This window comes from Natator depressus, chromosome 9, assembly GCF_965152275.1.
Source record: "Natator depressus isolate rNatDep1 chromosome 9, rNatDep2.hap1, whole genome shotgun sequence".
NCBI lineage: Eukaryota > Metazoa > Chordata > Testudines > Cheloniidae > Natator > Natator depressus.
In genome coordinates, this window is record NC_134242.1 from 35,658,944 (window position 1) to 35,681,645 (window position 22,702).

The following is a 22,702-nucleotide window of genomic DNA, read 5'->3' on the forward strand; positions in this document are numbered from 1 at the left end:
AAGTCATGTATTTAATACAGTGGTTCCCAAACTTGTTCCGCCGCTTGTGCAGGGAAAGCCCCTGGCGGGGCGGCCGGGCCGGTTTGTTTACTTGCCGCGTCTGCAGGTTTGGCCAGTCGCGGCTCCCAGTGGCCATGGTTCGCTGCTTCAGGCCAAAGGGAGCTGCTGGAAGCAGCGCGGGCCGAGGGACCTACTGGCTGCCACTTCCAGCAGCTCCCATTAGCCTGGAGCAGCGAACCATGGCCACTGGGAGCCACGATTGGCCAAACCTGCGGACGCGGCAGGTAAACAAACCGGCCCGGCCTGCCAGGGGCTTTCCCTGCACAAGTGGCGGAACAAGTTTGGGAACCATTGATTTAATATTTAATGCTCTGGCATGTTCTGTGCAGGAAGATAAAAAGATGCAGTGCACACAAAGTAGTCAATATAGAAAGGCAAACCAGAAAAATTCTTTGAGGCTGGTGCAGTCAGGTGTAGCTAGATGAATGCAGCAGATGCACATGCAAGTAGCAATATATGGCCCTTTGTTCTCCATCACTGGGGCATCTGCATGACAGTATTGCTCCATGGATATTTTGGGTTCTGTGTGACCCATGTGTTCTACAAGCATTATCATGAAGCTGCTCATCACTCTCAGTAAATAAAGGTTGCCCAATCTTTTGTTAGACTGTGTTGGTCTTTGGTTGGCGTATCCCTCAGGTGATTTCTGGCTTTAAAGGATATCCTGATATAATGATGGTGCCTCCTAATAGGTAGCCACAGTGCCACCCATCTTTGAATGTGTGCCTCCAGTCTCACCCTGTGTACAGCCTGTGCTGGGTTTGCGCTACTCACTGCTGGACAGTGCTGCCTACTGACTGTTCTGGGGATTAGCTCAGTCAGGCTGATGCTCCTTCCAGTGGTTACACCCAGTCAGTTTCTCCTCTGCAGCCAATCTTGATATGCCCTTTCCCTACACCAAAAACAGGTCCTCCAACACAATCGTTTATTTGGTGGGCTCTCTGGTCCCTCATCTCAGTCCTTGCCCCCTAGTAAGGCTCTTTGCTTCCTTTCAAATAGAGGTATTCCCACTTCAGGTGCCCCCTGCTCCCACAGCTATAGCACCTTCAGGGTTGGGCTTTTGGCCTCCTAGCTCCGGAGCACCTTTCCCATTCCTGACCCTTACGACGGCTCCTGCTTCTTCCCTGCAGGATTCTGTACAGCTGCTGCTGTTGCCTAGGTACCCGCACCATGCAGTCTTGTAAATACAAATGGGCTTTCTACAGTATCTGCTGGTTCTCAAATATCGGTCCTCACATAGCATGGACCCACCCCTGTTGCTTCTCAGCTCCCCTCTGTGGGAGCGGCAACTCCAGCATCCACCCTAGTAAGGGACAACTTATTAAGGGACAGAGTCTGTACTGTGAGCATTTCCATTTTTGCCTTCTTTAGGGGTTCTCTCTCTGTTATGGCCCTTTGCAGCAGAGTTCAACTACCTTACAGTGTCTCTCTGCCACTCACTTCATGGTTCTTGTCAGACACAGTCCGTTATTGACCCCATGTATCAGAGGTAACCATCCTGCCTGCATTCTCCTCCAAATGTGCCGGGTTTGCTCCACTCACCCCTGGACAGTGCCACTTCCTGGCGGTTCTGGTGATTAGCTCGGTCAGGCCAATGTTCCTTCCAGCAGTTATACCCCATCAGTAGAGCCCTGCACAGTTACAAAATTTATATCCATGGATGAAGATATATAAATAAATACATAAATCTGTATCCACAGAGCTGTAGGGCTTTACCAGGAACCACAACAGTGAAAGCAGCAGCATGTCGGGCTGCCCCTCCCAGGAGCCAGCACCCAGCCCGGGCAGCTGCTCTGGTATGGCTGTACCGCCCCCAGCTCGACCCACTGGAGTGGGCACCAGGCTCACCAGTAGCTGTTCCTGGTTGCACTAGTGTGTGCAAGCAGCTTCCGCGTTGCTGGACAGGAGTCCCTTCCGTGCAGCAGTCTGCATCTCCTGTCTGGGAGCATGCAAGCCACTTGTACACACTAGTGCGACCAGGGCCAGGTGCCTGCCCCAGTCGGTGGGGCAGCTCAACATGCTGCCGCTTTCATTGGTGCGGTTCCCGGTAAAGCCCTGCAGCTCCGTGGATACCAATTTATATCTGCAGATATAAATTTTTTATCCGTGCAGGGTTCTACCCATCAGTTTCTCCTCTACAGCCCCTCTCTTGCTCCAGGAACCACAGCATCCTCTCTGTGACTTAGCCCTGTGGCCAGGTCACTATTATGGTTTCCCCTTCCAGGGTGAGTATCAAGGTTCTTGCTCTCCAGCAGTCTCAGGCAGTCTTCCGTTTCACTGCCTCACAGTGCCACTCTGACAGTGGCTGGTAGGAGAACCTGGGCCTACCTTCTACTCCGGTTTCTGGTTCAGGGACCCTCTACACAGCAGCCAAGGTCTGTTCTCTGCACCTTGCTGCTTTTCCCTGAGCTGCTTCCACATCTGACCTTCCCCTACTCCTCTGGGTTTGCTAGTCTTTTCACTCCCTCCTCCCAGGGAGTAATTTTAGCCCTCCAACACTTCTCCCAGGAAAAAGAAAAGGAGTACTTGTGGCACCTTAGAGACTAACCAATTTATTTGAGCATAAGCTTTCGTGAGCTACAGCTCACTTCATCGGATGCAGTGACTGCAGACTTCTCCCTGCTGCCTCCCCTGCTTCCAATTTCCTGCCTCTTGTAGAAACCACACCTGTCCTTTGCAGGTGAGCTTCTCTCTAATTAGCTGCATCCAGCCTAAAATTTCCTTGTTTGCAGCCTAATCAGCTGATTGGGCCCACCTGCCCTAACTCAGCTCTTGCAGGGCCAGTGTGGGGAGCACACCCCAGTACATGGCCCTTTCCGCTTCTCATTCAAATATGCTGGACTTCAACTATTACTGTCCTGGATGTCAGAGGTTAGCTCTGTTTCTGCTCCTTTTTGTTTTTTTCCCTTAGCAAGGGTGTGCAGGCACTGAGCACAATCTCCTCCATGTGGCTTTGCCAATACTTCTGAATTTTGATCAACAACATACATGCTTATATTCCTGGCCCTCACCTGAACGGGGACTGCTAATGATGAATCAAGGCAAGGCATGGTGATTTTACAAAATACACAAATAGGGACTAAGCTGAGATCATAACAGATCTTTTTCAGTTGTGACAAACCCAGAGTTCACTGAAGTCAATAAGAGCCTGTCCATTGACTTTGTCAGGCTTTCAGTCAGACTCTAAAAGAGAACTTATCGTGCATGAACCTCCCATGGTATTGAATCCATATTCTGGCCATCTTCTATTCTGAACATCCTTGTGCTATGGACATTTGAGCCAAACCCCTATATTATATTCTAAATTTCATTACCCTTGGCTGGTTTATTTTAGAATAGTGAAATTTGCTGTTACAGCAATAAGCTGCCATACATTCCTGAGTTTTTGTTAAGAGCTTTTTATTCCCCCCCCCCGCCCCCGTGGTTCCATAAGGAGTAGGTTTAGTTCCAGGATGGTGAGTGAAGAATCCATTTGTTCCCATGTGGGAAGAGTGACTTTTAGTGTATCTATGACTTTTATTCTTAAACTTCATTTGTGAAATCACATATACAAGAATCTTTAAAGAATCTCAAACCATAACAAAGATAACAGCATAATGTTCGTTGTTAAAATTGGTGAGCACTGTCACAAACATCAGTGTGTTTTATTGAGTGAAACCAGACTGACAGGTTTCAGAGTAGCAGCTGTGTGTGTCTGTATTCGCAAAAAGAAAAGGAGTACTAGTGGCACCTTTTTCCTCCAAGCCAACTTTACGTTTCAGGACTTATCCTCTTGGTCTAGTAAAAAGAAAGCATCTTAGGAACAGGACCAGCTTTGTTAGACCACTTGTGGGGTTGTTTGTGAGTCCAGTGTGACACTTTAATGCTCTGTTTTCCTCAAATCTTTTTGAATTCTCTACAATGACTTCATGGGGCAACTTAGGTCCTTTCTGGGAACCACTAGTACATTGTCTGGTTTTGTAATATGGCTTATTTGCACAGAATTCACTTCACTAATATTAGTCTGGCATTATTTTTAACTTCTGGTAAATGTTCTTCCCGTAGCTTATTTTAATGTGTGTTTTTATTTAGTGCTATGCAATGGTAAGGGTGGATTTAGGAGGATCTAAATAATACACTTTTATTGGATAATAAAGGATCTAAAAAAGACATTTGTTTTTTAACTCCAATGATGGATTTATGTTTTTCTGGTATATACTTAAGGAAAACTCAGTAAGAGCTATTATTTTCTTTGCATTAGAGTGCTCTAGCCATTCTGTTCTTTAGCCAGTACAGTTAAGGACTGATCGAAAGCCTCTTGAACTCAATGGAAGCCTTTCCATTAAGTTCACTGAGCTTTGGATCTGTTACTTTATGCATACTGAGAGAAGTACCTTGCTGGGCAAGTAGTCCCATTGATTTCAATAGGTTTGCTCTTATAGCAAGCTACTTTTCAAAGTAAAGATTGGAGAATCAGCATGTTCCTGCATGTTGCATATAGATTAAAAATCAGATTGCAACAATTACTTTTAAGGTGTGCATACGTGCATGTAGATTTACATCTCACTGTATGTATATATCACCTGTTATTTAACATCATACAGTTTTATGGAAATTAATACTAAAGGAAAGTTATCAAGTAGGGAGAAAAGGAAAAAAAATATATTGGGAAGGAGAAGAGTTAAAAACCAGTGCACACCCTGCTTATATGACCCATATCAGCGCCTCTTTGCAACTGCCTAAGGACAGTGTTTTCTAGAATTCCCCATGCAGCAAGGTTGGCTCTGCACTGTCCCCAACACAGGCCAGTGGCAAAGTCTGAACCCAGAGTGTTTCAAAAGAAGATACTAACTGACATTGTGAAGACTGTGTAGTAGCTCTGCACCACACTCAGCGATGAACTGTGTATGCAGCTTTCACATTGTCACTTCCTCATCTCTAGCTGTGCTTGCCACTGCATAGATTACATTTGAACTGTTTCAGCCTACGTTCTTTTACCAGTTCAATACAGACTTTCTAGACCTACTCCTATACTCCTTACTCAGTCTGTACTTCCATTAAATTCAACAGCAGTTTTATGGTCAAGAAAGGGCTGTCTCAGGATTTCAGGTTTTGAGTCTTACACTCCTATTTTTATGTTAAAAAAAACTCATAAACATTATGGATGGAATAAACCATGTTGCTATGATATCCAGCCACAATGGTTAAGGGTTTGATGATATATCTGTCTTTCAACTACTACTCTCTAGAGGGTGCCATATATTAACTTTCTGCAGGCCCTCATTTAATGGTTTATCGAGTAGCTGGGTGATAAGTCATCCTAGGATATACAATGTCCTAAGTATATAACATCCTAAATATTTCTTAGTAGTATAGAGTAAGTGTGCTAGAAATTAAATGACTGCATTTTGTTCAGCATCTTATTCACTATCTACTTAATAAATTCTTAAGTTATGTAAATTTTATTTTGATTACAAGTTAATAAATATGAATTGAAAAAACCTTAATGTTATCCAAGGGTGAATGCAGCATAAACAAAATATAAATTTAAATAAAACTAATTATATATTGCACAGAGACTATCTTGGCCAGTTAATGAAGTAACCAGTTATCTGGATTTACCAAGAATATCTAGTGAAGATCAGTTTATTTAGAGTGGATGGGGTAGGTTAACATAGAAGCTTGACTAGATGGGTGAAAAGACATCAAGGTTTTGCGACTGACTCATTGCATGACCTTTGGCAGAGCCCTTAGCCACTTTGTGTCTCAGTTTAGAACCCTGTACAATGCTTATAATAATACTTGCCTAGTGTGCAGTTGTGTTTTGAGAATTCATGAATTAATGCTTGTAAAATACTTGGAGATCCTCCGGTAAAAGGCATGATAGAAGCACAAAATATTAATATTATTTATCAGTAGCTCCTATTAATTGTGAGTGTTTGAACTTTCTTCAGAATAAGCGTACACTCCTCAAATGTGCTTTAAAATGCTATCCTGAATCATTGTAGTACAAGTTAAACCTTCAGTACAAGTAGTACAAGTTAAACCTGCAGTGAGAGGCATACTTGGAAAAAACATTGTGCAAGATGTTGTGGCCCAAAACTTTGGCTATGGGAAGGAAGTGGACAGTGCAGCTCTGGAGGAGATTGCAAGGTGACATTTTTGCTCCCATGATCCTGAGCAAAGTACACTGGAATGCTGGCTCTGTGCTACTGTGGGATCCCCCAACAGTGTGGTATGACTCCCTTGTCTAGCTTAGTTGGCTTTTGATCCCTAATGCATAAAATGGGGTACGCTATAGTGGGGGATTTGGCCTTATATCATTCATTTAGTGACACTATCTTTGTGGTTGAGGAGATGCTTTAATTATAAGCTTCTGCTTCCAGGGGCTTACTGTGCTTTCCAGAAAGATTATCCTTTAGGCTATTTCCTACTTATGATCTCAGCCTCAAAGTTGATCAGTTTGGAAATTGGGTAAGATCCCACTATTCTTCGTTTGAAGTGTCTGAGCATGAAGAGAGATTTGCTCACTGAGAAATTTTCCTGGTGCTCTTTTTCTTGCAACTGTGTACCTCAAAACTTTTAAAATTCCGGATGTCCTGGAGACAAGGGCCTCTGGCGTGTCTGAGGAAAATTGCCTTTGCCAGGAAGAATAGACTTTCTCGGGACAAAGGGTGAAGAGACCCTGTCCAGACTTGTGTTCACAGGGGTGCTGTGGATGGTGGTGAGATGTCTAGGATGCTGGGCAAGGAGCATTGTAACTCTTAATGCCTTACTGGAAGATGCTCAGATAGTACAGTGATAAGGGTGATATAAGAACCATATAGAATAGAAAGAACTAAAGATTTGTTATTATCTTCATGACAGAAGAATACATACTTTTTAATTATGAGGGCTCTGATAATATAATTCCAGATGTGTTGAACAAGACATGGTCAATTTACTGTGCACACATCTGCATAGTAGCAAAAGAACTGAGATACCCCCATCTACCATCTTTATTAAAGCTGTCTCAAACTACAGCTGTCCAGATTCTTCACAGTGAATCATTTTTTTCTCTGTTTGAGAGTTCTGTGAACAGACTTTGATTTTTACAGATCTGCTCAATATTTGATGAACAGATTCTGTGAATAGGTTTCAGTCTTTGGATTGTCTGCAAACCATTCTCTGTGACTATGACTTTGAGTACATATAATTTAAGACAGACTGTGTCATTTTTACTCACATGGAGTAGTTCCTTTCTCCTCCACTAGGTCCATTGTAACCACACAGCAATAATATGGATGTTACCCTTTGAAATTTGTTACTTATTATTATTATTTTTATGACTATATCGCTTTGGGGCTCCATGCCTACTTGGGCAAGACTTAGTATGAACATGTAATAGCTGCAGGCCCTGCCCTGAAGAGTTTATAATCTTATTTGTGCTGTGTGGTTGGTCCCTTAAATCACGGGTTATTTCTGTTCTGACCAAATGACTGAAGATTTATTTTAGTGCAGACACTTCTAGTGTAAATCTTTATGCAAACACATATTGTCATGGGAATTTGAGGCATGTGTTTTCTACAAACAAATGAAAAATCACCCAAATATTCATAAAACAGGGATTGTGCATACAGTTCAAGTAAATTCAGAGATGTGTGCAATCAAATACAAATTGCAGCATTCCCTAGTTGTCCCAATCTGAGATATTAGAGATGAAAGGCCAGTGCTTCATTTACAAAGACATTTCCTTAATTAGATAATCTCCTTTCAAGGTGAATTCATTCCTCCTCTCCAAATAATGCCCTCAATCCAGGGTTTGGGGGTGCTGCAGGCAGGATGGTCCACTGGTTAGAGCATTAGTCTGAGACTTCGGTTCAATTCTCGTTCCGACCAGAGACTTGCTATCTGATCTTGGGCAAGTCACTTAGCCTCTCTGTGCCTTAATTCCTCATTTGTACAGTGGTGATAATAGCACTGCCTTAACTCACAGGAGTGTAGTGAGGATAAATGCATTAAGGAATGTAAGGTGCCCAAATACTTTGGCAATGGGAGTCATATCAGTACCTAGATAATGCCCTCTGGCTTCTATTGCAGCTAGATATGGAACAGCATTTGCAGCCCTTCCACACCAGATGCTTGGGGTGAAAGAGCCACTAGATTGTCATAAACCTGGAGGTATAAACCTTTTCTATCAAAAATATGTTAATAACTTTAAATAATTGTATTATTTGCTTGATGACTGATAATTATAGTCATCTGGCTGATATTTAGTTACCTAAGATGTATTGTGGTGATTAATTAGTTAATGTTTGTGAAGTGCTTTAGAGGTGATGTTCCATGTAAGTGGTGAATATTTTTTTTTTTTTAACCTCAGAAGTACTAGCGAGTATTATGGACAATAACCAGAACCAACATTATTATTCTCCTGTATCACTGTTTGAAAATTGCAGACAGTGCAAAAATAGGGTTTGTCTAAAGTATTTTTAACTTTTTTTTTCAGTCCTACTCACTTTCCTGTCTGTCTTGAGGTATGAGTGACTGAATGCAACAAGCACTTGTAAAGTTCAAAACTTTGTTTCTCTTCTTTCTGTCCTTAGGTTTTGTGAAGTGTTTTGTAACGGTGCTTTCTGGGAAGGACCCCATATTACAATACTTTCTAGTTTGTTTTCTGTTCTATGAGACTGTGTTGTGAACTTAAGAACTCAGACATGCTACTCATTGGCGTTCTGACATCTTACAGATGGTCTCTCCTTATCCTCTGTTGAAGGAGATTAATGAGCTTCAGTTCTAAGCAACCTGCACAAATGCTCCACCATCTAGTCTACACAGAACAGGTAGCTAAGTTTATAAATCCACATCCTGTTAGTTAGAAGCTATATGTACTCTTATCAACGATCTTTTGGTATTAGTTTACCACTTCATGCCTCACTCTGCTGTAAACCCCATTTCATTGTCATTTCCTTCCTGAATGTGCATGTTCTTTTTACTGTGAATTTATTGACTGAATTTAGGCATTGAATTTAGTTACTCTAGATGGGCTGAATACTGCAGTCTTTATGGGACAAAACTCCTGCTGAAGTCCACAGGAGTTTGGTTAGAGCCTGTGCAACTGAATGAAAGGTGTGGTCTCTGAGAGGTACATCATAGTGTGTGTAAATTTGCCCAGTTGCCAAATTACTGAGAACCAGGTGTTAATGAATATATATTGTATCCACATGATGAATGAACGAAGGAGAAGATATATATGTCACTGAAGACTTAAAGCTGATAGAACTGCATATTGTTGGATTCAGTATAAGTGGGGAAGACACAAATCTATATCTAGAGTGGGCAAATCGTTGTCAGTTACATTATATCCTGCTAGATGAGGGGACAAACAGACAGATAATGATTAATAAAATTGAGAGATTGGTAAAATAATCATGACTTAACGAATAATACAATATTAATACAAAATATTAATTAAAAAACTTGTGGTAGCATCTTAAAATTCTCATGGTTGGAGCCTACAAAAATATACACCCAGAAATAAAGGATGGTCGAGAGGTTAGGGTCCTCACCTAGGGCTTGAAAGAATTTGAGAAGTGAACAATATTTCCACCAAGGCCAATGTGTGAGGAGTGTGCACACAGAGAGGAAATGGGGTGTTCCCATGTGAAACCTATTCCACAAATGTGGTGCTCGGAAATGAGAGTGTGAACAGTACGAAGATGGATGATAAAGACATTTTGAATAAGTTTTATAAACAGACCTAGTAGTGTGTCACAGTAAAGAATATGAAGAATCTTGGTTTGGTCAGGGAAAGACAAAAAAGAGGTCACCCATTTATAGTAAAAAAAAAAAAAAAAAAAAACCAACAAAAACCCCAAAGTCTAAAATTCCACAATCTGAATCCAAATAGTCTTTATCATATTAAAAGGGTTTAAAACAGTGTAATAGACTATTTAATTAGTCATTTAGAACCACTTAAAGCCACTTTCCAGGAGCATGGTAGCATGAAGCATGAGAGCCTTTCCCTCTGGCTGATTTTGGTGGCCTGATCCTGATGTCAGCAGGGTTTGAGAGTGCTGTTTTTCAGAATCAGGTCCTTGATACAGTGCGGGAAGGCAGATAGATGTCTCTCTTTCAGTTTTGCTTGCCTACCCCAAACTCTGCAGACACAGTAAGAGCAGCAATTCTGAACAAAATCCTCTTAAATGAGCTACGATACTCTCACACTGAGCATAAACTTAATCATCAAATGGCCCCATTGACTTCAGCTTAGTAGCAAGGTACTAGTTATCATGGGATAGTGCCTGATGCTGCACCACTGAACGTGATGGGAGTTTTGCCATTGGCTTCAACACTGTTAATAGATATAATATAGGTGTAATATAAATTTAAAAGATACCTAAAGGGCTGTCTTATTTTGATGGCTCTAATGCATCTGTGTGTAGCCATTGTATTGCTGGATTTGAGGAGTCCTTCCCTTGGGCCTATTACGCTTTAACAAAATTTCCTTAAAACAAAGTCCTTTTACTTTGGCTTTGCTGTATTTTCCAGGATTTTGAATACACTTTGCAATCCAGTTTCAAGGAGGTTGGCTTACTGAGTTCTGTGTTTTGGAACTACGTTTTTATTAATTATTTTCCCCTTAAGACTCTTTTTTCTTCATACTCTTAAGAGTGGAGGACAAAAGGTCAATTTTCTACACTCATACTTTATATGGTATAATACCTTCCTTTACAAGAAATCCTACTGAAGTCATGGAACCACTTGCAGAGTATGGGCTTGATTCAAAATTTGTTGAAATAAATGGAGGTCTTTGATTTCATTGGGCTCTGTATGAAGCTCTCAGATACTATTCAGCATGAGTATGGATGGCAGAATTGGACTGTGTGTTATCATGGAAACCAAACTTCATAAAAATCCCCTTCAGTCCTCACAACTGAATAGTGTATGAGCAAAAGAAATTACCATCCAGGAAGACAAGAGAGCCATTAGCAACTGTCAAGGTTCCTTCCCCACTCTGAACTCTAGGGTACAGGTGTGGGGACCTGCATGAAAACCCCCTAAGCTTATTTTTACCAGCTTAGGTTAAAACTTCCCCAAGGTACAAACTATTTTACCTTTTTGCCCTTGGACTTTATTGCTGCCACCACCAAGCATCTAACACATATATAACAGGGAAAGAGCCCGCTTGGAAACGTCTTTCCCCCCAAAATCCTCCCCAAACCCTACACCCCCTTTCCTGGAGAAGGCTTGATAAAAATCCTCACCAATTTGCATAGGTGACCACAGACCCAAACCCTTGGATCTTAAGAACAATGAAAAAGCAATCAGGTTCTTAAAAGAAGAATTTTAATTGAAGTAAAAGAATCACCTCTGTAAAATCAGGCTGGTGAATACCTTACAGGGTAATCAGATTCAGAACATAGAGAATCCCTCTAGGCAAGGACAAAAAGACACAAAAACAGGAATATACATTCCATTCAGCACAGCTTATTTTATCAGCCATTTAAACAAAACAGAATCTAACGCATATCTAGCTAGATTACTTACTAAGTTCTAAGACTCCATTCCTTTTCTGTTCCTGGCAAAAGCATCACACAGACAGAGAGAACCTTTGTTTCTCCCCCTCCAGCTTTGAAAGTATCTTGTCTCCTCATTGGTCATTTTGGTCAGGTGCCAGTGAGGTTATCCTAGCTTCTTAACCCTTTACAGGTGAGAGGAGATTTCCTCTGGCCAGGAGGGATTTAAAGGTGTTTACCCTGTCCTTTGTATTTATGACACACCCCCCAAATCACAGATAGGGTGAAACTCTGACTGTGGTTTCTTCCTGGAGCTCTAGGGGAAAGCAGAGTTAATAAGACACATGCACCTCTAAATATACTACCAAGTACATAAAGGCTAACAATATTTTCCACATCTCAAGGACGATTTTAACCAGTTGATTCTGGGAAACTTTCACGGGACAGTGCATCAGCCACTTTGTTAGAAGGTCCTGAGATGTGTTGGATGTCGAAATCAAAATCTTGGAAAGCTAAACTCCACCGAATAAGTTTTTTGTTATTTTCCGTGGCAGTATGAAGCCACTGTAGCGCAGCATGGTCTGTTTGCAGGTGGAAACGCCGTCCCCAAACATATGGGCGTATCTTTTCCAGAGTGTAGACAATGGCGTAACATTCTTTTTCACTGACTGACCAGTTGCTTTCCCTCTCAGACAGCTTTTTGCTGAGAAACAGGGTGGAATTCTTGATCCGGTCCTTCCTGCATTAAAACTGCTCCTACACCACGCTCGGACGCATCTGTGGTTACTAGGAACGGTTTGTCAAAGTCTGGGGCCCTTAGCACAGAGTCAGACATGAGTGTCGCTTTAAGCTGGTGAAAGGCCTTCTGACACTCTTTGGTCCACTGAACGGCATTTGGCTGTTTCTTTTTGGTTAGGTCTGTCAGTGGAGCGGCGATTTGGCTATATTGCGGTACAAATCGCCTGTAATATGCGGCCAAGCCTAAGAAGGATTGGACCTGTTTCTTTAACTTTGGGACAGGCCACTTCTGGATAGCATCCACTTTGGCCTGTAGGGGGTTGATAGTTCCTTGACCCACCTGGTGTCCAAGGTAAGTCACTCTGTTTAGGCCTATTTGACACTTCTTAGACTTAACAGTTAGTCCTGCCTCCCTTACGCGCTCAAAGACTTTTTGTAGATGTTCCAGGTGTTCTGCCCAGGAATCAGAAAATATGGCCACATCGTCAAGGTAGGTGACTACATATTCTCCTAATCCCGCTAGGAGACCATCTACAAGTCTTCAGAAGGTGGCGGGTGCATTCCGCAGCCCGAAAGGGAGTACGTTAAATTCATACAGCCCGACATGTGTGGTGAAGGCTGACCTTTCCTTGGCGGATTCATCTAGTGGTACCTGCCAGTACCCCTTGGTTAAGTCCAAGGTAGAGATGAACTGGGCCCATCCCAGTTTCTCTAATAGTTCATCTGTGCGTGGCATTGGATAGTTGTCTGGGCGAGTTACGTTTTTGTGTGGACTACCGTAAGCTAAATGCTGTATCTCCCCATCTGGTTTGGGAACTAGAACCACTGGAGATGCCCATGCACTGTCAGAGGGGCGGATTACACCCATCTGTAACATATCCTGGATCTCCCATTCTATAGCAGTTTTAGCTTGAGGAGACACCCGGTAAGGTTGGACCCTAATTGGGTGAGCATTACCTGTGTCAATGGAGTGGTATGCCCGTTCAGTCAGTCCTGGGGTGGCTGAGAACGTCGGCGCATAGCTGGTGCACAGTTCCTTGATCTGCTGTTGCTGCATACGCCCAAGGGTCATGGAGAGGTTCACCTCTTCCACGCCACTAGCACTTTTCCCTTCGTAGTGGATACCTTCAGGCCACTCAGCATCATCTCCTCCCTGGGCTGTAAACAGACAAACCTTTAATTCTCTGGAATAAAAGGGCTTTAGAGAATTAATATGGTACACCTTAGGCTTTTGGTTGGAGGTGGGGAATGCTATGAGATAATTAACAGCTCCCAGGTACTCCTGGACCATGAATGGCCCTTCCCACGACACTTCCATTTTATGGGCCTGGAGTGCCTTTAAGACCATGACCTGGTCCCCTACTTTGAAGGAATGCTCCCTGGCATGTTTATCATACCAGGCTTTTTGCTTTTTTTGAGCATCCTATAGGTTTTCTTTAGCAAGGGCTAAAGAGGTTTGGAGGGTGTTTTGTAGGTTGGTTACAAAGTCCGGAATGTTAGTTCCTGGAGAAGGTGTAAACCCCTCCCATTGCTGTTTCACCAACTGTAATGGCCCCTTAATCGCGCGGCCATATACAAGTTCAAATGGTGAAAACCCTAAACTGGGATGTGGTACAGCTCTGTAGGCAAAGAGCAACTGCTGCAACACTAGGTCCCAATCATTGGAGTGCTCATTTACGAATTTACGTATCATGGCCCCCAAAGTTCCATTAAACTTCTCCACCATGCCATTTGTTTGGTGGTGGTAAGGAGTGGCAACCAAGTGATTTACTCCATGAACTTCCCCAAGGCTTTCCATAGTTCCTGCCAGGAAATTAGTTCCTGCATCTGTGAGGATGTCGGAGTGCCAACCTACCCTGGCAAAAATGTCTGCTAGTGCCTGGCACACACTTTTAGCCCTGGTGTTGCTAAGAGCTACTGCTTCCGGCCATCGGGTGGCAAAATCCATGAAAGTCAGTATGTACTGCTTTCCTCTGGGTGTCTTTTTTGGAAAAGGACCCAGAATATCCACAGCTACTCGCTGAAATGGAACCTCAGTGATGGGGAGTGGCTGGAGAGGGGCTTTGACCAGGTCTTGGGGTTTTCCCACTCTTTGGCATACCTCACAAGACTGGACATAGGTAGAGACATCCTTGCCCATTCCCTCCCAGTGGAATGACCTCCCCAAATGGTCTTTGGTCCTGTTCACCCAAGCATAGCCACTAGGATGATCGTGGGCTAAGCTCAAGAGCTTGACCCGGGACTTAGTTGGAACTACCAACTGTCTCTGAGGATGCCAGTCTTCCTGATGTCCACCAGAAAGAGTTTCCTTGTATAAAAGTCCTCTTTCTACAACAAATCTGGATCGATTAGAAGAGCTGAGAGGCGGTGGGTTGCTCCGGGCTGCCGTCCAAGCTCTCTGGAGGCTTTCATCTGCTTCCTGTTCGGTCTGGAACTGTTCCCTTGATGCTGGAGACATCAGTTCCTCATTGGATTGTGGACCTGGGCTTGGTCCCTCTGGAAGCGATGTAGGGGATGGGGCTGTTTCCGTTGACTGTGAACCTCTCTCCGCTGGTGCACTGTGGTGGGGTTCAGGCTCCAGCTGAGCCTCTGGTGTAGGGTTATCGGCCGCTGCCGGTTCAGGTTTGCTGGGGCCCTCTGGTGTTGGGGTTGCAAGTACTGGACTCAGTGCTGGCAATGGGTCTGGTGCTGGTTGTTCCGCCAGTTCCGGTTCTGGGACTGGCTCTGTCTGGGTCTTTGGGACAGGATCCACTACTGCTGTTGCAGACATTGGCCTGGTGACCGGGTCCTGGTAGAAGTTTCCGGAACAGAGCTAGGTGTGACGGCTTGTTTAGCCTGGCTGCGGCTGACCATTCCCACCCTCTTGGCTAGCTTCACATGATTGGCCAATTCTTCCCCCAACAGCATGGGGATGGGATAATCATCGTAGACTGCAAAAGTCCATGTTCCTGACCAGCCCTTGTACTGGACAGGCAACTTGGCTGTAGGCAAATTGAAAGAGTTTGACTTGAAGGGTTGAATAGTCACTTGGATCTCTGGGTTGATTAAATTGGGGTCCACTAAGGAAGCATGGATAGCTGACACTTGTGCTCCGGTGTCCCTCCGCGCAGTGACCTTCTTCCCACCCACACTCAGTTTCCCTCCGCTACGAGGATATCTGGGAGATATCTGGGCCTGAGGGACCTCTGGTGTGATTCCGGTGCAATGAACTGTAATCTGTTGGGGTTCTTGGGGCAGTTGGCCTTTACATGCCCCGGCTCATTACATTTAAAACATTGTCCAACTGATGGGTCACTGGGGGGAGGTGGGTTGCTGGAGAATGGTGTGGCGGGACGATAAGGTGGCTGGAGGGTTCCCTGGGGGGTAGCTGGGGCCTTGGGCTGCCCCCGGTAGTAGGGTGTGGTCTGAGGTTGTCCCTTCTGGTATCCGCTCCAACTGTGACCAGTTTTTTTCTTTTCTGCCACCTCCACCCATTTGGCTCCAATCTCCCCTGCCTCGATTACAATTTTGGGCTTCTCATCTAGGATGTATCTTTCTATTTCCTCAGGAACACCCTCTAAGAACTGCTCCATTTGCATTAGGAAGGGCAAATCTTCTGGAGATTCAACACTTGCTCCTGATATCCAGGCATCCCAATGTTTCACAATGTGGTAGGCATGTCGGGTAAATGACACGTCTGGTTTCCACCGTAGGGCTCTGAACCGCCAATGGGAATGCTCGGGTGTTAGCCCCATTCTGACTCTTGACTGGTTTTGAACAGTTCATACCGGTTCATATGTTCCTTAGGCATTTCAGCCGCCACCTCAGCTAAGGATCCCCTGAGCTGCGGCCTGAGCTCTACCATGTACTGGTCTGTAGAGATGCTGTACCCAAGGCAGGCCTTTTCGAAGTTTTCTAAGAAGGCCTCAGTGTCCTCGCCTGCCTTGTAGGTGGGGAACCTTCTGGGATGGGAAGTGGTACCTGGAGAAGGATTGCTAGGGTTTGTTGATATATTCTGCTGAGCCTTTGCCTTCTCCATCTCCAGTGCATGCTTCTTCTCTTTTTCCTTCTCCTCCAGTTCTTTGTCCCTTGCCTCCATAGCTCTCCTGTGGCAGCTTCTTGGTTCTTTTCTGCCTCTTTGGCTGCCTCCATAGCTCTCCTGTGGGTAGCCTCTTTGGCTGTTTCTGCCTTGGGTTCTGTCATGTTTGCCTCTCTGTTTTTAACTAACTTTATACCCGAGAGTTAGAAATAAAACAAACAAACAAACAGCTTGGCTTGTAAAATTTTGCTATGCTGTAATATGATACCTATATTCTCTGATAGTGATTATCAGCCTACAGAAAAATCCTTAAAAAACAAACAAACAAACCTAACACCTTTGTCTCCAGTCAAATAGACAGAAAACCCCTCTAGTTGCTCTTAGGTAAAACAAAACAAAACAAACTTCTTCACGTCTGTGAGGACTTGTGAATTTCCCTGCAGAAGTAACTACCCTGCTTTTAGGTAGAGAAAACTCCAGCTCACAAAAGACAATTCCCTTTTGTCTCTGCTCTGGCCCCCAAGCAGAGACAAAAAAAAAAAACCAAAAAACTCTCTAACTGCTTTCAGCTTAAAATCTGCTTTCCAGCAGCCCAAAGGAGAAAAAAAAATTTCCTTTTTAAAATCTATGCTTCTGGTTCAAAAAATCTCAAATTGATCTCAAAATGATTTCAAGTTAATCCCACTGCTCTGCCACCATGTCAAGGTTCCTTCCCCACTCTGAACTCTAGGGTACAGATGTGGGGACCTGCATGAAAACCCCCTAAGCTTATTTTTACCAGCTTAGGTTAAAACTTCCCCAAGGTATAAACTATTTTACCTTTTGTCCTTGGACTTTATTGCTGCCACCACCAAGCGTCTAACAAATATATAACAGGGAAAGAGCCCACTTGGAAACGTCTTTCCCCCCCAAATCCTCCCCAAACCCTACACCCCCTTTCCTGGAGAAGGCTTGATAAAAATCCTCACCAATTTGCATAGGTGACCACAGACCCAAACCTTTGGATTTTAAGAACAATGAAAAAGCAATCAGGTTCTTAAAAGAAGAATTTTAATTGAAGAAAAAGAGTAAAAGAATCACCTCTGTAAAATCAGGATGGTAAATACCTTACAGGGTAATCAGATTCAAAACATAGAGAATCCCTCTAGGCAAAACCTTAAGTTATAAAAAGACACAGAAACAGGAATATACATTCCATTCAGCACAGCTCATTTTTTCAGCCATTTAAACAAAACAGAATCTAACGCATATCTAGCTAGATTACTTACTAAGTTCTAAGACTCCATTCCTTTTCTGTTCCCGGCAATGGCATCACACAGACAGAGAGAACCTTTGTTTCTCCCCCTCCCCCTCCAGCTTTGAAAGTATCTTGTCTCCTCATTGGTCATTTTGGTCAGGTGCCAGTGAGGTTATCCTAGCTTCTTAACCCTTTCCAGGTGAAAGAGTTTTTCCTCTGGCCAGGAGGGATTTAAAGGTGTTTACCCTTCCCTTTATATTTATGACAGCAACCACAAGGCAGTACAGCAGTCACCATAACAGCCAGCTACAAAAGCTGTGCAGGAAATAAACCAGACTCAGATTGATGCTGCTGGAATTAGTTAGGAATTTGTGTCCCACAGGTTTCAAGGTGTATTTTGTGCTTGGTCAAGGTGTCAACTCCAGTACTGGAGCAGATTGGGTATTGATGAAAATATAAACAATGCCCCCAAAACAGGTGAGATTACTGATTTGGTATGGAAATTACACAGCTGTGCCACTGGGCTGCTGTGATCCCATTAGAAAAGTTAGACTAATAAGTGTATTCATGACGTGGGGCCTCCTCTTTAGTGTGAACATTTATGTATGGTGGTTTTGTCTATATGAGAGTGAACATCTGTGCCCAGTGAGAGAGCTGGAGGTAGAAGAGCCAGGATTGTTTTATGTTAGGACTGAGGTGCATTGACAAAGCTGTGAGTGAGTTTGTGCAGTGCCTGCCTGTGCTAATAGCTTTTTTCTATAAGTACTGAAAAGAGATAGAGACAAGAAATACTGGCAGCAAGCGCAATGCTTTTAAAGAACACATTTCACTTTTCTGGCAAATGCTTTAATTAAAACGATGTTGTCTTTTGACAGATTACTGGGCAATTAAAGCCTAATCAAACCCAGCATAAAATGGTCCCATTGAACAGTGTGGGTCCTATTCCCATTTTATGCTTAAAGGAACAGTATTTCCAAACATCATATTAACAGAAAATTACAGGCCTGCTCATGCCCCCATGCAAATCACTGGCCAAACTCTCATTGCCTTCAATATGAACAGCCCCTTAATTGTATTTTTGGATGCATATTTGTTTAAGGGAAAGCTGCTGCATTGGAAACCCTATTTGGAAATTCTTAGTTCACATTTTAAGAGAAATCCATTTTCTGCAAGATATGTTTAGTGCTAACTTCCTCTGAAGCACTATTACCTTACACTATATATCATTAGACGTCGATATGTTTCCAAGCTGATCATATGATTTCTAAGCACAGCCTTCTGACTCCTGCCAGACAAGTCATTCAGAAAGCAGTAAAAGCTAAGTTGTTAACTGCTAACAGCTTCTTTTCTTTGCCTGAATTCTTACTGATAAAACATTAAAACAGCTTACAATTACCTTTCTTAGAAGGTCAGCTGTGCTTTATTCAGCTTAAGACCTCATTAGCAAAGATCCTTCTTCACACAAGCTGCCTATGTAAATGTAAAAATGTATTAGTCTGCAGAACAACTGCATGTGTGGGAACACACAACAACTATATTATTGAGAGGCATTGCAGAGCTGAACACTGGCATTTCTCATTGAGACACTGATATTTTAACATGAACTGGGAGAAACAGTCCATATTTTTGCATTTATTATTGCTCATTACATTTTCCAACTCAAGTAAGCTCACTGTATTTCAGAAAACGACAAGATGTAAAAATTGCAGCTCAGATCCTTCAGTGAGCCATAGCCAGTTTCTTTTCTCAGGAAAAACACCCTAAATGGAGAATTTTATAAATCTGTCTGTCTGTCAGTGCTAAGTTTACTGATTTGATGCCATTAATTATTTTCCTGCACGTGATTATTACCAGTCATTTAAACTGCTCCTGTCAATTTTTAACAAACAGCTGGTTTATTTGAACTGGGAATTTTAATGCTTTCAGTTCCATTAAACTGGAATCAAAGAAGGATTATTATAAAAGACAGGAAGCAAATGTTCTGACATGAATTCGGAAGCACGCAGAGAGAAAAATATCTTAATACTACATGCGTGTGTTTAGTTTCAGTGGATCAGATCAAATCTTTCCTATATCTGCATCCAAGCTATTTGGTTGTGATCAGATGATCAGAATTCAAGGAGGTGATTGGAGAGCTAACTGGCTGCAGCTGCATTGTAGGCTGTTTTCAGGGACAAGGAGCCACTGTTTTTCAAACATAGCATAAACATAGAAGTTATTTTGTAGGCTTCAGGATGCAGATATGGGTTGTGCTGCCAGCATTGTTCTGCTTCAAGCCTTTCGTTCTGTGGTACAGAGGAACTGTCCACATATTTGTAGACGACGACAACAGGAATTGTCACATGAAATTCTGCCACTGGATAGTGATGATGAAATGAACAGACCTAGAACCCTCACCATAATGGTACAGTATACTTTTAGCAAACAGACATAGCTGACAGGATTATTATTACAGATGTTGTATGATTTATTGACTTTAACTATGTAGATGGAGGAAAAGAGCATTAAATAGACTGTTTGCAAGTGTGTACTAGCTTTCTGGTAGATTTGCTGTCTTTGTTATCAAACAGAGCTGAAATTTTACTTTCATCTATAGCTGGAACTGTGAACTGCACATATGCTGCCTAAAAAGCAACACTGTTATTTAACTTTCCTTTGTGTTTTGTGTTATAAGATATATTGCAAGCATTAGAACCATAATATTGTTTAAAGTATCTTATTTCACACTCTGAATTCCAAAGAGCCAGCTCAGAAATTGTGCACTAAGTCTGTTCATCATAGGAAACTTTGCCTCAACCAGGATGCAGACAGAATGTATAGCAAGGTGTATGCAAATTACTTTCCATAGGTCCTGCAACAGGCTGTTTGTATGATAAAAATCCTTTGCTGATTTTTTAGTTCCCAACTCTGAGCTACCCTTAAATGAAAAAATAAAATTTGTTGGCTGGCTAGTGAGTTTCTTGGTTCTGTATCTCCTTGTTTTGAAAGATTATCAGCCTTTAAATGAGTGTTGTTTGCTTTCTAAATTAGACATTTATTTTTAACTTAAGCTGTGATTGAAATAAAACAAGCACTGCAGGTCATTTATTAGGATTCTGTTTGATCAATCAATGTGTGACAGAGCATTTCCTTATCTAAAGCATTGTTTGAGATGAAGAATACATGAACTACTTAGTTACTGCAGTTCCTCTCTGGATATAGACACTGTTATAATTTTCAGAATTTTGAAAGGTTTGGATCTAAGTGCTGAGTTATAATCACTTTTCATCTCTTATATAACAATTTGATACTGTATTACCATTATGTAGTAATCATATTAGAAAACCACTGCAGTCATTATTATAGACAGTACATCAGAGTCATCATGTACATCATTTGAATGATACAAAGAGACTCCTCACTAAAGCACATTATAAAGAAGTCCAGAGTGTGTTCACTGATACCTTACCTTATCATTATGTACGTTGATTTGTATATAAGTGGGCACTGGGAACAATAGGTAATTTATACCTATTGTGAGATGAACAGAGCGTTAGAAATACTGTGTTGCAGTCATGGTAACTATGGTAAGACACATTGGGTCAGATCCTAGTAATGCCAGCTTACAGCGGCTGAAGATCTGGCCCAGTATTCATGGTGTTGATAACTTGTCATGGCAACAAAAGGGACTCTTTTCATCACTGTAGCTCTGATATCTTAAATCTGTTGTTTTAAACTCTGGTTCCCATATAATGCACAGTTTATTCCTTCAGTTAAAAGTTAAATAACTTCCCAAAGAGAAATTTAAAAATAATTGTGTCTCTGACACTAGTAATTACTAGGATTGCATAGAATATGCTGTGACAAGGGACCTAAAGAAAGTGCAGTGTGAGAAAGGACTGACCACCCCATTTAATCTGTTATAATGCTTAGAGTAGAAGCATAAAGTCTTGTTTCAGTTCAGATTGGAGCTGATGTGCAATGCATTTTGGTAGCCCTGTCACAGTCCCAAATTACACATAATCTGGGCTGCATCACCCCCACCCGGGAGAGGGGGCTAAGAAAGAGGATCTCTCTGCAAAGATCCCCTTGCAGTGTTCCTCCCAGATCATATTGTCGGGGAGTGGGATTTACCCCCACATGGAATGAAATGTGGGGTCTACCCACAAACCTGAGGGATTCTTAGGACTCCATAGGAGGTCAGTGCCAACCAGAGGGCCCTCTGCCAGCAGCCCATGTCCATTCCCCACGGAGCTGTGCTTCCAGGGATTCCTTCTGATCTCAAATGGATTTCCGCATTACAAAAGTGGCCCTGCAAAACAGGTACTTGAGACGTAACCTCTCATGGGCCAGATCAGTTAGTGTATGTTACTTGGGCCCCACCTTCACCCAATGTGAGGCCACTCACTTTTATCAACAGCCCACTCAGTCCCCCCCTCCCCCACCGTGCGGATCTGTGTCCCACAGAAAGCCCCCACAAGGTGTCTTAGTAAATTGAGGGGAGGACATTGTTGATCCCCACTTCCTTGTGGGAGAGGGGAGATTTGGGTGCAAAGTCTAGCTCTCCATTTGGGCTGGTTTAGGTTTAGACTTGTTGCCCACCAAAAAAGCTACGGAGCAGTAACAGGCTAAAATAAATGGTCTTTCCCTTGTGCATGTTTTTTCTGTTTCCCCAGATCTGAGGGATTATTTCATTCTACCATTAAAAGCAGTTAGTTACCATTTAAGTTAAATAGGATTGCACCTGAAATAAATTGCTATCAAGCTTTGCAGTTAGACTCTGTAATGATATGGAGCACGAGTAACTTCAAAAGAAAGAGCTGCTTTAGAATTCTTAGACATGGCAATAATATACAGTACTGTTTTCAGTAGATTTCATATGTTCGTTGAAAGGGCAGCATGAGAAAGAAGAAGGATTGAAGGATGCTTAATCCTAGTAAAATGTATGTATGAGCCTAACAGAATCTTGCTTGGTCTGTGACAGGTCAGGGAAGTTTATGTATGGATAATGTGCTAGAGACTGTTACACGGACATGCAATAGAGCATTTGCATCCAACTAACGTTAGTCACGTTGCAATGATTTCAGGAGCTAAAGTGATCGTGCCTGGTTTATTATGACGTTTTCATATTTGAAGGCACTAAGGGATTTGGATGCCCAAGGAATGCAGGATCAGGTCCTAAAAATACAACATACA

At 42.6% G+C, this 22,702-nt stretch overlaps 1 protein-coding gene across 10 annotated transcripts in view; it reads left to right on the forward strand.

Moving 5' to 3' along the window:
- The window catches only part of DOCK10 (dedicator of cytokinesis 10), a 248,355-nt gene that overhangs the window by 37,312 nt on the left and 188,341 nt on the right, over positions 1 to 22,702 (forward strand). For 6 of the 10 annotated variants that reach the window (XM_074963908.1, XM_074963911.1, XM_074963913.1 and 3 more), the window contains exon 1: positions 19,673 to 19,931. The exons of 1 other annotated variant lie outside the window; for it this stretch is intronic. In XM_074963908.1, the coding sequence (XP_074820009.1) occupies positions 19,770 to 19,931 (162 nt within the window). In that variant the 5' untranslated portion in view covers positions 19,673 to 19,769. Of the gene's footprint in view, positions 1 to 19,672; positions 19,932 to 22,702 lie in introns of those variants that run through there. 3 more of the 10 variants (XM_074963914.1, XM_074963917.1, XM_074963919.1) reach the window with 1 other exon arrangement.